The following is a 16,141-nucleotide window of genomic DNA, read 5'->3' as shown; positions in this document are numbered from 1 at the left end:
ATGTGCAAGAACCAGTAAGCAGCCACATGTGCATGTTTGTGTGCGTGTGTGTGTACAGTATGTGTGCGTATGTGCGCGCGTGTATGTGTGCGTAATGCTCAGGGTTGGTCAAAGAGGTGTGATTTTGAATTATGGGCTGCAGCTGAATTGACTTGTGACAGATGTTGGTCCAGGTTACCCTTAGGCTTCCACCAGTCATCCTCACCAGTGTGTACTAAAACACTTTTCCTGTTTCATAACGGTGTGAGCCAAGGTCCAATGCAATGGCTTCCTGTTCTTGAACAAAAACACTTTTTTTATGTCCTCACAGGGTGACAATGTGAATGTTTAGTTTTTCCAATGTAAACACACAGGTCTTCAGGCGAGGGGAACCTGTGCTTCCTGTGATGTGTCGGTGAGGAAGGAGTTTTAGGGGACGCCGTAGTGCTACAGGAAGTGACCCTGGTTAGACATGGAGGGGGAGTGGGTCCTTCGCTCAGAGGGATTCTCACCATTGTTTGCATCACAGTCTTTCCCTCTTTAGCGAACGCTCACAAACACCTACGCAAAGACGGGATTCCCTCTCCATTTTGTTCCATTTCGAAATGACTCATCGTAGCCTAGTTCCGATCCCAGAATCTCCAAACAGGCGCCATAGCCCCATCATCCCCAGCTAACACTCCCGTAAAGAATATCTGTCACATGACCAATTACTCACTATACATTCAGGGGAATTCAGATATTATAGGTGTACTGTAAAGGCTTCAGTAGACATCATTGTTATGTTTCTTTGTCATAATCAAAAAGAGAACATTATATTAAATTATGCATCAATGTTCCTTAAAAATGTAACTTAATGAGTCTAAATGGGCTGAATGGCTTCTTATTATGGTGTATTCTAAGGTCATCATGTTCTTCATTAATTTCAGAAATTACCCTCTAAAATGAGCATCATTTTTTCGCTTTGTGTCTGTGATTTCTGTTGGATTTATTCCTTTCGGCAATCTTGTGTCTGAAGTGTGTCTTTCTTTCACCATCTCCCTACTCTGTCCTCGTTCTCTTCTTCGTCTGCCTCCCACTCCCATGTCCACCCTCCCTCTTAATCTTCCCCCTTCTCCTTCTGACCTCTTTTTCTTTTTCCCTCTCTCTCTCTCTCCCCCCATTTCTCTCCTTCTGGCGCTCCCTCCCCTGGGTGGACTGGTGATGTCATCGGGGGCTGTCTGCGGGCGTCTATAAGTGCGGGTGCCTCGGGAGGAATTTCTCAATGAAGTGGGGCTGAGCCGAGCCGTGTGGAGAAAGGTGGGCAGTGAAGACCGCCCGGCTGGCGTAGCACTCAGCACACGCGCACAGAAACCAGGACAGGCTCTCAGACGCGCGGACCGACGGACAGACCGTCCTCTCTGGATTCACGACCAGCAGGCACCTGGGTGGCATATCCTCAACCGAGGCACAACCAGCACCCTTTTCTTAGCCGTTCACCAGCACCCGCTCTGCCTGCGATTTTTAAAAACCTTTTCAAAATATTTTGTTTTTATTAGAATAATCTGATTTAAAAAAAAAATTATATTCAACATTAGTTGTTATCACTGTAAAAAAATTGCCATTGTTTACCAAGAAGACGAAGACAAAATGTTTTCCAGGACGATGAAACAGGAATGCTTCTTGACTCTGTTTGCTGTTCTGCTCTGCACTTCTGTGATGGTAAGTTCTCAAACGATATTGGCAATATGCACCTGTCTTTTTCTCTCCCTCTTTCTCCCTCCCTCTCCTCACATGTCTCTGTCCTGATCTGCTGTTTCTCGGAACATGCAATCCATTTTTGCCCTCCAAGTGTATGGAATGATTTACTCATATGCTTCTCTGCTCCCCACCAAAGATTGCATACTTTCTTTACACGTGCACCTTGTTTGTGTTAAAGTCAACAGGAAGTACACTGGACTCCACAAAGCCAGTACTGAACAGCCTTAAATTATAGAGGTCATATTTTAAATACAGGGCTTATAAATCACTGTACTGCATGTATAACTCCATGTTGGCAAGTTAGCTTTGGATTCAAGCATTCAAATTCCATGAATGCGTCACAAAAAATTATTTACAATTATTTTTTCTTGCATGCTCTTGGTATTGTGACACGAGTTCAAGATTTTTTTGTAGTGATTGGCTGTTCATATTTTAGGTATGCCCAGAATTAGGGGGTGACTTGGAATGTAAATATGGTCGTTTAAAAATGACTGGCTGTCAGAAGTATGCATGCTCTTCATAGCAGTGGCTTTGTATGCTCTGAAATAAATGGTACTTGAATGAATCATATTGCACTTTGCACATATTTTGCCATGGCTTTGAGGGAGTGAACACAAGTACATACTGTCCTCATGTAAGAGCCATCATATATTTAGGGAGTGGATATTTGCAATACAGAACCAAAAGCCACCAAGCAAAATTTGGCTTCTACGTCAAAATCACTGTCTGAAGTTAGCTTATCCTGGCTTCATGCTTTCCCAAAAGCATGTGTCCGGGGGGTTTTGTGGTAGCTTCCAGGGAGAGTTTTTTTTTTTTCTCGAACTTTGTTTGCAGAGCAGAGGAGGGGGCTTTAAAGTTTTACGACGGGAATTACAAACCTGTCCTCTGACAAGACCGGCATGTTAGTGATTAACGTTCAGGTCAGGAGGGACGACCGCGTGTGCTCTGAACATGTGGAAAGTTTCGCCCGGACTATGCAGAGATGTGTCCCTCTCTGTGTCCTCACAGTTCAGCCTTATGGCAGCGGCTGAGGTCTTCAGGTTTGAAGAAAAGCAGCCCTTGTCCCGCACAGCTCAGCTCATTCTAGCCTTACTTTAAACCGCCGTTTCATAAAAACAGGTCATAATTATAGGAAAGCATGTTAAACACAGAGTTCACTTCAGCTTGTACTGGAGTCTGTGTACTGTACCCTCAATGTCGCAAAATGTAAGAGTCTACTATGTTTTCTCATTGATTGAGTCTTTTTTTCCGAGACTTTTTAAAAAACGATCAATTCTGGAAACCCTCGTGCCCTCGTGCCCGCCCCGCCCTCACGCCAGCCCCTCCCTCTTGTTGTCGTGCGCTGCAGGTGGAAGGCGGCTGCCCGTCTCAGTGCTCGTGCCCGCACTCGCCACCCTCCTGCCCGCCGGGCATCAGCTGGATCACGGACGGCTGCGGCTGCTGCAAGGTGTGCGCCCGCCAGTTCAACCAGGAGTGCAGCCTCCGGCATCCCTGCGACCACATCAAGGGCCTGCACTGCCACCTAGTGCCCGGGGGGGACCCCGACCGCGGGCTGTGCCGAGGTAAAGAGGAAAGAGAGAAGGGGGGGGGGAGGAGGGCGAGGGGGTAGACGTGTGAAACCGAGTGTGTCAGGCTCACATTCAATGCGATTATCTCGCGATTATCATTGGAATTCTGAAAATGTCCGTTTACTCGACACCTTCCTGTTTATTTGCTTAGCAAGTTGAGTCCGGCCTTAAATTCCACCCTTAGTCATTTATTTCCTGTAGAAATTCTAATTACGCATCTCGCTAGAATAAAATATAATAGTTAAATCTGAACATAATGCTTCCCTCGCCAAAAATATATTCAGCATAAGATGTGATTTGAAAATAATAATACCCCATAGCTAGACATAAATATGATTTACCATTAAACATTATCTGAACATAATAATAGCTTTTCAGTCAAAATAAATATGGCATTGGATAATGACTCAAGGTTAGTGAGTGTGGGATAGAGCAATGGAAAGCAGTTTGTCTGATGTCTCCCCCCCCCCCCCACCAACAGCTGAGGCTCAGGGCCGCCCCTGTGAGTTCAACGGGCGCATGTACCAGCACGGCGAGGACTTCCAGCCCAGCTGCCAGCACCAGTGCAGCTGCATGGACGGGGTGGTGGGCTGCATGCCCCTCTGCCCCCACCAGGTGCCCCTGCCGGACTGGCGCTGCGCCAGCCCCCGGCTGGCCCGCCCCCCCGGCCGCTGCTGCGACGAGTGGGTCTGCGACGACGACAACCGCATCAGCGAGGACCCCGCCGGACCCCGGGGCGCCCCCCCGCCCGACTACCCCCGGCCCCACCTCAATGCCATCAGCAAGGAGCTGCAGCCGCCCGAGCACCCCCACGGGAGCACCGCAGCCTTCCTGGGTACAGACTCCGCCCCCCCCCTCACCCCACCAGCCGCATGTACAGTGACCTGAGTGAGGCTTCCTGAATGGTTGAGTGGACCTGTTTCGAGGTGGCTTTAACAAAGATATTCTACATCCTGAGCAGATATTCATGTGTAATTACCAACTAATGGAATATAATGGACACTTCTTTGAGCCAACTTAGGCAATAAAGTTTCCGGTGATCTTTGCCGAAGCCTCCTGGAGACATCTAGGGTCCACCTTCCTTGAATCCTATAATGGTTGGAGCTGCTACATGATAGAGTTGTGCTCTGTAAAGGCATCTAAAAACTCTAGTATTGGTGCAGATTTGGGTGAATAACTGAGGATATTACATTTGGGGTTTGTGTATCTACAATGCCCATCAGCTCCTTTTTGCTCGTCATTTCCTGTGTCTCTCCTGGTCTCCGGCTCTGTACCTGTATTTAACTGGCTGACTCTGTGTCCCCCCCTTTCTCCCACAGAGTGGCTGACCCCCCAACAGCCGCATGTCCCCTTTCCCAGCCAGTGCTTCTCGCAGACCACTGATTGGTCTGAGTGTTCCACCACCTGCGGGATGGGGGTTTCCAGCCGAGTGACCAACAGCAACGCAGAGTGCCGGCTGGTCAGAGAGACCCGACTGTGCCAGATTCGGCAGTGTGACCTCCCTCTGACCCCGTTTCTCAGGGTAAGGATTGTTCAGTCACACTGTGAGAAGAGTGTACTCTCTCGGATCTCAGATTCCAGTAGAAGTTGAAAAAATGTTACAATCTAACACTGGCATCTAAAAACCTTTAATTTATGCCACAGTTGCAGTTTCAAATCCCGTACTCCCCTGCTGCTGTACTTTGAGCAAGATACCTGCTCCAGTAAAGCTACCGCGATATAACTGGATAGATAACATGCGGTGGAAGCATCTTTATTGCTGGAAAATGATATAATATTATGCGTATGCTATGTTCATACTTTATTTCATACAAGAGGCTATCTGGGTTCACATGGTCTAATGCTCTCCCCATTGCTCTTGTTCAGAAAGGGAAGAAGTGCCAGAGGACGGTGCGTCCGCGGGAGGCTGTGAGGATCACGTTCGCGGGTTGCTCCACGGCGCGGCGGTACAGGCTCCGCTCCTGCGGCTCCTGCTCGGACGGCCGGTGCTGCACCCCCTCCCAGGCCCGCACCATGCGCCTGCTCTTCCGCTGCCCGGACGGGGAGAGCTTCTCGCGCGACGTCATGTGGATCCAGCGCTGCCAGTGCGGCCCCGGCACCTGCCCGAGCCGCGGCCCCGCCCCCCTGCCGCCCGTCATCCTGCACAACGACATCCACACCTTCTCGCAGTGAAGCCCCACCCCACCGCTGCCCCTGCGGTCTCTGTAGGGCTGGCCGTGAGGTCAAACTTACTATCGCCCCTTAACTCCAACCAGAGTTTAAAAAAGCAGCTCCCCCTGGTGGTGGGAGGTCTTCAGCCTGCACACTGATTGCACAGTGACCTCCCCTGACAGCCTTCATGACTTACTCTGCTGGGGATCTGAACATTTAGTCAGTCCCTCCTTCTGAACCAGGCTACCAGTCCAGCCAACACTAAGAACATTTGCTTGCACTTTAAGTTATGTTATTGTACATACCTGCTAGCCACTGTGAGAGATGGCTGCTCACTTAGAGACATGACCGATGGGTATAGTGCTGATAATGGGGGAGAAAGAAGTGTGAGAGATCCTCTTCTCTGTGAAAGAGGTGTCCGAGAGATTGCAGTAAGAATGCTCCATTACTTCTGATCACCTACTGAACAGAACCATCCTCACGGTGAGTTGGGGGTGTAAACACTAGTCTAGATTTATGGATGACACACATTTTGTAGTGGCACAACATGCTAGATGCAAGTCCTGACCAGGACCTTTTAGTTTCGCAACAGAAATGCATCCGTGATCCATTTCTCCTTTCTGTTGATGTTTGTTTCTTCCATGTATTTATTCTTTTCATTAGACAAGAGGAGAAATCGTACAATTCAGTACAATACACCTTTAGAGGGAATAAGCAAAACACTGTCAGAAACACATGCAATATATTACATATGCACTTTTCTTATCATTACATTCATCTCAACTATTAAGCAAAACCAGAATGCGTTCAGAGTTTTAACATATCTGTGAAATTCTGTGTAATTTTGTGTATGGAACCCAGTGTTCATATGTCTTCCCTGATACTATTATAGATTGTGTTAGTTCACAATAGGCATCATTTCTGTCAATGTTTGTTTTGGTGTATGCAGGTGTACACTTCCTTTTGTTTAATATTTCAGTATTCTGCTCTGTTCATGGGTGGACTGGCAATGGGAAAGCCTGTATTATAGTATTCTTTTCATTGAAAAATTCATATAGATTTCAGCCCTCTGCATGTGTATACTGTATGTGTGTGTGTGTGTGTGTGTGTGTGTGAGAGAGAGAAAGAGAGTGAGAGATAGAGAGAAAGGGAGCGAGAGAGAGAGATGGAGAGATAGAGAGAGAGGACGTGAAATGTAGTGTTTGTACAGGCTTCACGCTTGGTGGAGTGACACTGTTTGGAGTTCGCCTCATTTTTCGGGGTATGTTTTAGGTGATAATAGAGGTTATCCTGTTCTAGAAAGAGGATTTTAATTTGTGTATTTAAGACTTTTATTTTGTTTAATATAATTCCTGAATGTATTTCAGTGTTATGTCTCCTGTCAAAGAGGAAAATATACAGACATACAACATACAGCTGCAAGTCTGTCTTTTTTCAGGTCATTCAGTGTTTCTCAGTGTTAAATACGGGAAGAGGCCATGCTGGAAATGAGCAATGAAATATTCATATTCCAACCCAATTACAGCTCCACTGCCGTAATTACTGTTGAGGGTGATTAGGCGGGTGTATTATTTAGATTTAAAATATTCATGTAATCACGCCAGTGTAATCACTTAAATTGATCCTGCTCTAATTGAATTCATTTCACCACAAAATTACTTTTGAAATGAGGTTTGAAATGAGAACGCCAGTGACGGCCTTGCTCTGCTATGTTTGGACTGCGCTGTGAATGGCTTCCTCGCTATCAGACAGCCGTCTGATTGGTTTACCTCCTTGGCTTGGGAAGAATATCACACTATGACTTTCATAAGGTGTAGAATACTAATACCCCCTGGAAATACAGTTTTGGGGGGGGGGGAACACACACAAATAAGTTCAGCAGGTGGCCACTCAATCAACACCAAGGATCTATCGATAAGATTTCAGAGTGTAACCGTGGTGTTACCCATAAGGCAAAGCATATGGGTGGGGGGTGCAAAGTATATGGACAGACAGTTTCACTGAATTTTTTAAATATGGTTTTCCCAGTCTGGACATGCTGACAGAGGCTCCGATCGCTCAGGATTGTGGCAATTTCTTACGCACCAGGGTTCGGGGGGTGGGGGGGGCGGGGTGCGTGGAGGGCGGGGGGCCGAGGGGACAGGTTAGGAGCTGCTTTTGGCCTCTGTCCTGGACCGCAGACCAGGTTTACTCTAAGTTCATGTTCCCTCGGTCCTACTCACGAAGCTTGACTCTGCTGGGCAAACATTGCAGCTGCCTTATAAATTCCACACGCCGGCGCCCCCACCCACCGAACCCCTTACCCCCACCTTCGTCGGGCTGCCCGCTCCTGCTCCTCCGCCCCCTGGCCCTCTGGCTCCCTGCCCAGTTGGCTGCGAACACACTGACCTCCATGCTGCCGCATGCCACAGGCACAATGAGTGAGCTGTTTACTAGCAGGCCAGAGACGAATCAGGAGAGACCTGTGCTAGCTAGCCTTCCCCTGTGCTTTCAGACTGAGCACACGAGTCCTTACTATTGGAGAATGATCACTACTATCATCACCCTCTGCACCATAATAATAACTGCATTGATAACGGCTGCTGCTGATGTTGCTGCTATTGCCATGTTGTTATTTACAGTAGTGCAAGCAGTAGTAATAACATTAAAGATTATGGAATAACTCTTTTTCTTGCATTTAATGTGTTCCTTTATACCACAAGATACAGATGTATACTAACTTTTTTCAAATTTAAAAGGTTCCTTTAGAACTATAGTAAACCACTACTGAACAGGAGAGCAGGATGCCTGATACATCTTCTGTATGATTATTCAAATTTACTTCTGATTGGCAGGCACTCAAATTGTTCCATCACTGATTGGTTAGAACAACATGAATGCTATAATGATATGCTATAGCTATAACCTACATAAGCAAGACAGTCTCCAAATGACCAATACCAAATGGTCCTACAGGGGGCAGTAAAAGAACTCCAAACTTAAACTTTCCAAAAAGGTTCATTTTGATTGCCCGTGGTCTTCAATAAAAGGGCAATCAAAGCAATAAGTGATGACGACCTATCACAATAAAACTTCTGGAAGCACAGTTACTTAGATATAATCCTGTGAACATATACTAAATGTATATGTCTCAAATTAAGATCACCTCAAATTTGGCTGACAGTCTCAGCTTATTGAAATTTTTCCTAATTGGGAAAGTGGGGAATTGGGGAAGTGGGGAAGATACATTCTGCACCACTGTCCATATGTGATACTAGTGTACACTGTGTAACTGTGTAATTTGGGGCACAGTCTACTCTTTTGGACGCGCTGACAATGCTAGGGAATGGTTATGGGCAGCTGGGTTGGGACAGAACATTTTGAACCCAGTACACCACAAAATCCTCTTCACTCTTCCAGAGAAATCTGTTGATAGAAAGTCAAGCCACTCATATATTACACGACTGTCTCCTGTTGCCAGGCAAGGCCACAATTCAATTCACAGTTGTAGTTCTACGGCTGAAAGTTGCTAATTTCTTTTCTGGGCTACCAGCTACAGCCTGAGGTACACAAGGAATTCCGTTGTCTCCTTGGAGACCGCTCTGTCATCTGCCACCATCGTCACCATAAGTACGGGCTGCTATTTTTGGGTCAGTTTACCACGTTTCCCAGAAAAGTAACCTCCCCAATGTTTGCTGTGTGTTGCAGTGATTTATATAGTTATATTGGGGAGGAATGCCTTCTGGGGAGTTATTGTATGCTGACGCTGGTATCTCATAGCAACAACCACTGCCAGGCAAAGATATGCGATTGCATGTCAGTCAAACTCAGGTTAATCATGACAATGGGAGATCACAGGTATGACTGTTCCACATTTTACTGCCCTCCGTAAACACATACATTTGACTGCACTAAAATGCATCATGGGAGTTGCTTGGCCTGGGTTTACATTGGCTTGGTGGTTGTTGCCTTTTTTTAGAATTTAGACAAAAAAATTCCTCTTTCTCATTCGGAGTTCTAAAAATTACATCCAGAGGTTTACTTTGTAAGAACACTTACTGTGTTTATCCCTTTAAGTGTAAACCAAGTGTAAATCTTGCAGAGAAATCTACCTCTGGTTGTCCACAAATCCATCAGTGAAGGAACACAGGTGGAGAAAGAATAAGAAAACAAGGACAGAGACAGAGTCAGATTTTTTAAAACTCACACATGCACACACACACACACGCACTCAGATACACAGACACAGACATGCACACACACACACACACACATAGACACACAGACATGTGAACACACAGACAAACACACCGACACACACACACACAGACACAGACAGACAAACACACCGACACACACACACACACACAGACACAAACAGGCACACACACAGACATACACACTGACATGCACAGAGAGACACAGACATGCACACACAGGCACACACACTTTTGTGTTGAAAGAGCCTACTTTGGCCGTGCATCCAGACAGGAAGTCCCAGGTGTTGCCCAGCCTCGCAGGGACCTGTGAGTTTCAGCACCATCCCGACAGAGGAACAGGAAATGTGTCTGAAACCAAAGGTGTTCTCTGGGTATTGGGGGAAAACTGGAGAGATGGGGGCTTAGGGGTATTGTGGTATTGCGAAGGTATGTCAAGGGAGTCTCAAGGTAATGGGGTGGATGTGAGTGTGACTGTACTATGGGTAATAAGATGTGTCTATGTATCTCATGGTGATTATTTAATTTATTTAATGGAAAGGTTATCAAACACCCATATCACCCATGTGAAAAAAGTAATTGTCCCTTTAACTTAATAACTTGCACCATTTTTAGCAGCAATAACTTCAATCAAACACTCAAACATCCTATAATTTGATATCAGTATTTCACAATGCTGTGGAAGAATTTTAGCCCACACTTCTTTGGAGAACTGATTTAATTAATGGTTTTTGAGCAAGGACTGCTCGTTTCAGGTCCTGCCACAGCATCTCTATTGGATTCAAATCAGAACTTTGACCTGGCCACTCCAATATTTTCATTTAGTTTATTTTCAGCTATTCAGATGTGAACTTGCTTTCGTGTTTTGGGTCATTGTCCTGCTGCATACCCCAATTATGCTTCAGTTTCAGCTCAAGGACAGATGAAAATTCAAAGTTCCTTCAATCGTGGCCAGTTGTCCAGGTCCCGAGGCAGCAAAGCATCCCCACACTAGCACACCCCCACCGCCATGTTTGACTGTTGGTATGATGTTCTTACTGCAAAATGTATTTGCTTTACTCTAGACATAATGGGATTCTTAGAACATTATCCTGGGGATCTTAGAACATTATCACGCGGATCATCCAGGTCCTGCTCTGAAAATGAGAGATGACCATTGATGTTTCTCGTCGTTAACAGTGGTTTCTGCCTTGCAACTCTCCCATGAATCCCATTTTTGTCCAGTCTCTTTCTTATTGTGAAGTCATGAACACTGACCTTAGTGCTCACTTCATCCAAAACGAATGTCTGCACACCCCTAAGGACTTTACCTGTGTCTGACCCCCACTTCCATAAGCAATATTTTTGAATAAGCTTTTTGAATAGTTCTCCTTCTAAGTTGTGCATACCAGGACCCTGAAACTACAGAACTGGGTCACAAGATGCCAATCACTGTGTGTTGACAGCTTGACCTTTCAAGACATATGTCTATGTCCTGTAGTGCAACATTATAATTATGCATGCACTGTTTCTCCATAGTTGCCTTTAAACAGTAGTGGCATCCAGTGACCTGTATTTGAATAAATAAAAACTGGGTCATTAGGATGAGCATTCTATATTGGAGTTGTACCCAGCTAGAAAACACTGCAGTAGAGTTGCATGGTGGGGGCATTTTAGGAATATGTTTTTGATCAGAAGACTTACAATCCAGCAATGCAGGATCTGATAAAGGACCATGCTTGTTTACTAAGAATGAGTATGAATGTGAACTAGAACATGATGCAAGGTGACCACGAACCACTAAACCTAAAATACAGTGCAAGAGTTTATATGAAGGAAATGTATGGCCGGGAACAGGGAGTACATTTCACTTGAACAAAAAAATACTGCCCAACTTGAACAGTGTGACAGACACACAAACAAACTTGTTTGTGATTTCAAAGAGGTTTGGAGTATTGCATTTTGTTGGAGTCCCCATGCTATGTGAAATCTCACCAGTCGAGGACAGAGTAAGATAATATTTCCCTCTTCTGGCAGTAGAGCAGTAGTGCAGTCAAAGACTGTATTTGTGTATGCACAGTAGTGTTGTATTAGGTTACCAGTCACGTAGTGTTGAGTTTGCACCAAAAACATTTTTTAACCACTAAAGCAAAATAACTTTTCATTTTTTTATTCTCTGTTTCTGCACGCTAAGTGCAGTTTGGTTTCTATAGTTTTCCTCACCGGCTAGGCATGTTCCCATATCAGAGATGTTTATTAATCAGCTGATTGAGCAACTGAGTATAAAAATGCCTTCACATTTGCATTGTTCAAATCACCGTTAATAGAGCTATATAAGTGCAAGTGTTATCTGGCAGCAGACTCAGTGGACTAAAACAAGGAAGTCAATCTGCGGGAGTCCATTGAGGAAGGCCCATGTATCACAATGGAGCATCTTTAGATTGCACCATGGAATTCAAAGATCCGTCATAGATTTAACTAAGGATCATTACAAGTTGTATGGTTTTATATGGATGATAGCTGTGTGCATCTATGGTTGTTTTGTAGTTTTTGGTTTCTGGAAGAAATGTGTAAACTGCTGCCATTTTAAGGTACGCCTTGACTTGCAGCTTGACATGTTTCACAACAGGAGGAGACTAACATAAGGATACGCTGTCATACAGACAGCAAGTGTACAGCACCCTCAAGATCAAATGGAATACATGTCAGAGGATGGGCACATCTTTGAAAATTGAGGATCGATTTTACTCAAGTACACACAGAATTCACTTCCTGTGTGTCACCTTTTCCATCCACCAATCAGCAGTGCCCATAGTCGGTAGTTACACAGGTGTCCACATATTCAGCTACCAAAGGAAACTGAGAGGAATGGAGGAATTAAAGAATAAGTAAAGTTAACAAGCTGTTTTTTTTCCCTGCAGACAGATCTTTGATCACTGGTTAGCACACAGAATTGGGTAGACAAACTCATCATGAGTTTATCAAAGCAACAGTTCATGCATGCAAATCATTTGTTGTTTAGAATCTAAGCAAAAAGTAGACAGTTGTAATCAAACTGTCCTACATTTAAATGATGTATGTCAAACAAAGCTAGATTTGGTAAACTTAGAAATGAAAAACATGATGCTTTTAATTCCCCTAAATGTATTTATTTATTTAAATTTATTAAATGTATTTATTTCCACATAAATGTAATTGCATGCAAAATGTAAAGAACAACTTTTTTTTCAAATAGAATGATCTGTATGACTTACATCCTTGGCTGGTTTGCATCATATTGCTCTTGTATTTTTGTCTGTCTCTTCAAATTCCTAAAACAGCATATTTATCAAAAAGAAACAAAAAAACCCTCCTCTTTCCTTCATCAGCCCCTTTCACACTCTGTCCGTTTGTCCGTCCCGCCTTCAGACTGCCCTGTCTGTCCAGCTTCCTTCCCTGTGTCATGCAGGGGTATCAGTATCTCGGCGGACAATGGGCGGGGGGCGGGAGGGGGGACGGAGCCTGCCCAGTCTTACTCTCAGTGAGAGTGTATCCCAGCAGGGAACACACTCCCCTCTGTCCCATCAAAGAATGGTCCATTCTGATCGCTTCTCGGAGAATGGGCCATCGGGTGTCAGAAGCCTTTGTGAGGGGAAGGATTTAAATATAATCACACGGCTTTCATCCCTTTAAACCAACTTCATTGTCAGCGTGATGAAAGAGCTGCTGGACGGGGGCCAGTGTGACCACGGTCTGCCCCCACATTCATGACTGGTGGCACATAAACTGACAGTGGAACTTACATGTCAATGCGATCTTTGAAGCAGCATTTTGCCACTTCTACAGATGAAAGCTGAAGCCGTTAGCCACATCATGTGTTCAACAAAAGCAGAATGATAGAATAAGAAAGATATATAAGCAGAAAACAGGCTAAATGCTCCGAGACAGAAGCGATATATGACATCAAGCCAAAACTGCATTTTTGCCTATATATAACAAGCACTGTTATACACATGCTTTTTTTCAGTCACAGAACCAAAATACGTTTTAATTACAAAATAATAATAATAATGATATTAAACTTTGACTTAAGTTCTGTAAGGCATAGCAGAAAGTCTGCATGTCTAATGTGATAAGAAAACCAATATTGTCACACTGGACAGACCAGTCTTCATGGCCATGCCAGTTTCTATTTATCCTTTTTGTTCTGTCACGACATTTCTACATTTCAAGCGTTTGCACTTTGAAATAGCACGTGCATGGTAGACGATGGGACAAGTTAGCATGCAAGAAGAGCACAGCCCTGTTTCTCAAAGTGAGTAGGACTTTGACAGAAGGCTTGGCATAAGAAACTATAACAGGTGCCTGTGTGTGCTCAGAGAGCCCTCCGCTGACCCTGCGGAACCAGCAGCGGCCCCTTTATGACAACACTATATTCAGTGCCCTTCATCCAGTCAATGTTCTCAATGGGATTCAGCACACATTTATCTTTCTGAAGGGGATACTAATTCCCTAAAATCCCATGGCAAACAGTAGGACTAAAATGATTAACCCCCTTCCCTACACCACCACCCACACAACCACAAAAGCACACACCTTTCTTTTCTTTTTTTTTTTACTTCTCTCACTAGAATTAACTTTCACTCTCTCTGTGTGGCCATGGTCCATCCCATGAACAAACAGGTTAAACCAGGGGTAGGGGGCAGGGGGGGAGGTCCACGCCGGGTGTTACTGGGGGATTAAAAGTTTTGTTTTTGGCTCTCAGCGTTGTACAGATGCTAGGCTCTGGTCAGTATGGGACACTGAAACATCTGACAGATGGATTCAGAACACAAAACTTTTTCTTTGTCACAGAACTTTTGGCCCAAACCATTTGAGTGATAAAGCCTGTATAGGTCTCCAACATAAATGTTTGCTTTCACTCAAATACAATTTTTATTTTTGGTGTTCAGTGTTTATAGGAACACTGCCTCTTTGTGTATAGGTGAGTTAGTACTTAAAAATAAATACATTTGTAAATATCAATAAAGAAAAGGAAAATGACTTTTTTTTCTTTTGATGTACTAATTAAATTTGGTGATACTGTGTGATTTTACTGTTGTCAGGAATCTATGGTGAGTGGTTTGCAACCGTAAATATTAAATGATGAAAAGTACTCTATATACATGTATATTCACTGTGCTTTGTGCAACAAATTTTTGTTTTTGAAACAGCTCCTAGCATTTTTGTGGACTGGAAATGGTATGCACGTGTTATTTGTATTTGCAAAATCAAATTGACGGCTCTTAACTCTTTCTTGGTCCTTGTTATAACATCTTTAAGTGGAAATGCAATCTAGCGGATATGCAAACACGTGTGTGTGTGTGTGTGTGTGTGTGTGAGATTAGCCCCATTTTATTAAATTATTTTTTTAACGTGTGTGTATTGTGTTACTAATATACACACAATATAGTTTCATTTTCACAAACTTTAAATCGAACTTTTTTGACAATTGTGTCTTGTTCAGAAAAAGGTCATTCGGCTGAACATTATAATACAATGATAACTAATTTAAGTTTTTCTTTATTCCGACGAACCTACTTTTTATGGGTATTTCTTTGATTTGTCCACAAGGTGTCTCCCTAGCTTCTAATTTAATCGAACATTTCACGGGTCTTCCTGATTTATGTAGTTGTGCTTCATTGTTGCCAGACTAATAAAATAACAAATGCCTGTCCATTTCAGTCTTTGATCAGCTTTTTATAAGTTATTTTCTGGCCAGAATAGAGAAAATTTAAATACAGGAATTATAAACATGGCATGTATCCTATTATGACATCTGTTATTAATACAAAACATAATTTCTGTGAAGAGAACACGGTGAAACACAATGGATCTATCTGACAAAGAAAATACTTGTTGCCATGAATATTAAACTCGAGGAAGGTCCCTGGGGCGCAGTGCGTATGATAGGCCTACCACTGGTGTGAAATGTGTAGCCAGTGCGATCATGATGATGTTAAGTGCGGACTAATTGACAGTTAGGAGACCTGTAAATAATATACATGCCTATGAGGGCTGTATAGTCGCACAATGCAACGGTCCCAAGCCGCTGCCACTCACCCAGGCCCGGTTGACGTGTGCGTGAATAGAAATGAAATGGTTGCTTTGTGCGCCTTTGTCCCGTGTTGTGTTTGAAGTGTTTTGTTATGTTAAAATCCAATTCTAGCCTTATGAATGGAGTTTCCTGGTCCTGCGGCTTCGCGACCCAAACCATCCTTACATCTCTGCCCAGACCCTGCGCTCCTGCATATTTATCATCCATTTAAAGGTACCGGAGTGTCAACACATGTCCACACAGAGCCGCCCAGCGCTTTTCAGGATGTATTCTCTAACCAAACCAAATTCAGTTACTAAATGAATAAACCACTTTACCAGAGAGCGAGAACGCACTGGGTTATCCATGTGCGTTCGCGGATTATTCCAGCGAGCTCAAAAAGTTATCAGAGGGAAAAGACCGAAGATGAAAAGTTATCATATTCGTCTCTCAGACCTGCATATTTTGTGTAA

General features: G+C 44.0%; 1 protein-coding gene across 1 annotated transcript; it reads left to right on the top strand.

The window, feature by feature from the left end:
• Positions 1–1,044: 1,044 nt before the first annotated feature.
• On the top strand, positions 1,045–6,851 carry LOC135265090 (CCN family member 1-like). The gene is made up of 5 exons (XM_064354339.1): positions 1,045–1,680; positions 3,068–3,281; positions 3,769–4,122; positions 4,607–4,809; positions 5,154–6,851. Exons 1-5 carry the CDS (start codon positions 1,609–1,611, stop codon positions 5,457–5,459), a joined length of 1,149 nt encoding a protein of 382 aa, XP_064210409.1. The 5' UTR covers positions 1,045–1,608; the 3' UTR covers positions 5,460–6,851.
• Positions 6,852–16,141: the final 9,290 nt, after the last annotated feature.

This window comes from Anguilla rostrata, chromosome 10 (genome assembly GCF_018555375.3).
Source record: "Anguilla rostrata isolate EN2019 chromosome 10, ASM1855537v3, whole genome shotgun sequence".
NCBI classification, from domain to species: Eukaryota; Metazoa; Chordata; class Actinopteri; order Anguilliformes; family Anguillidae; genus Anguilla; species Anguilla rostrata.
Note: the sequence above shows the minus strand (reverse complement) of the source record. Positions and strands in the feature narration are given on the sequence as shown.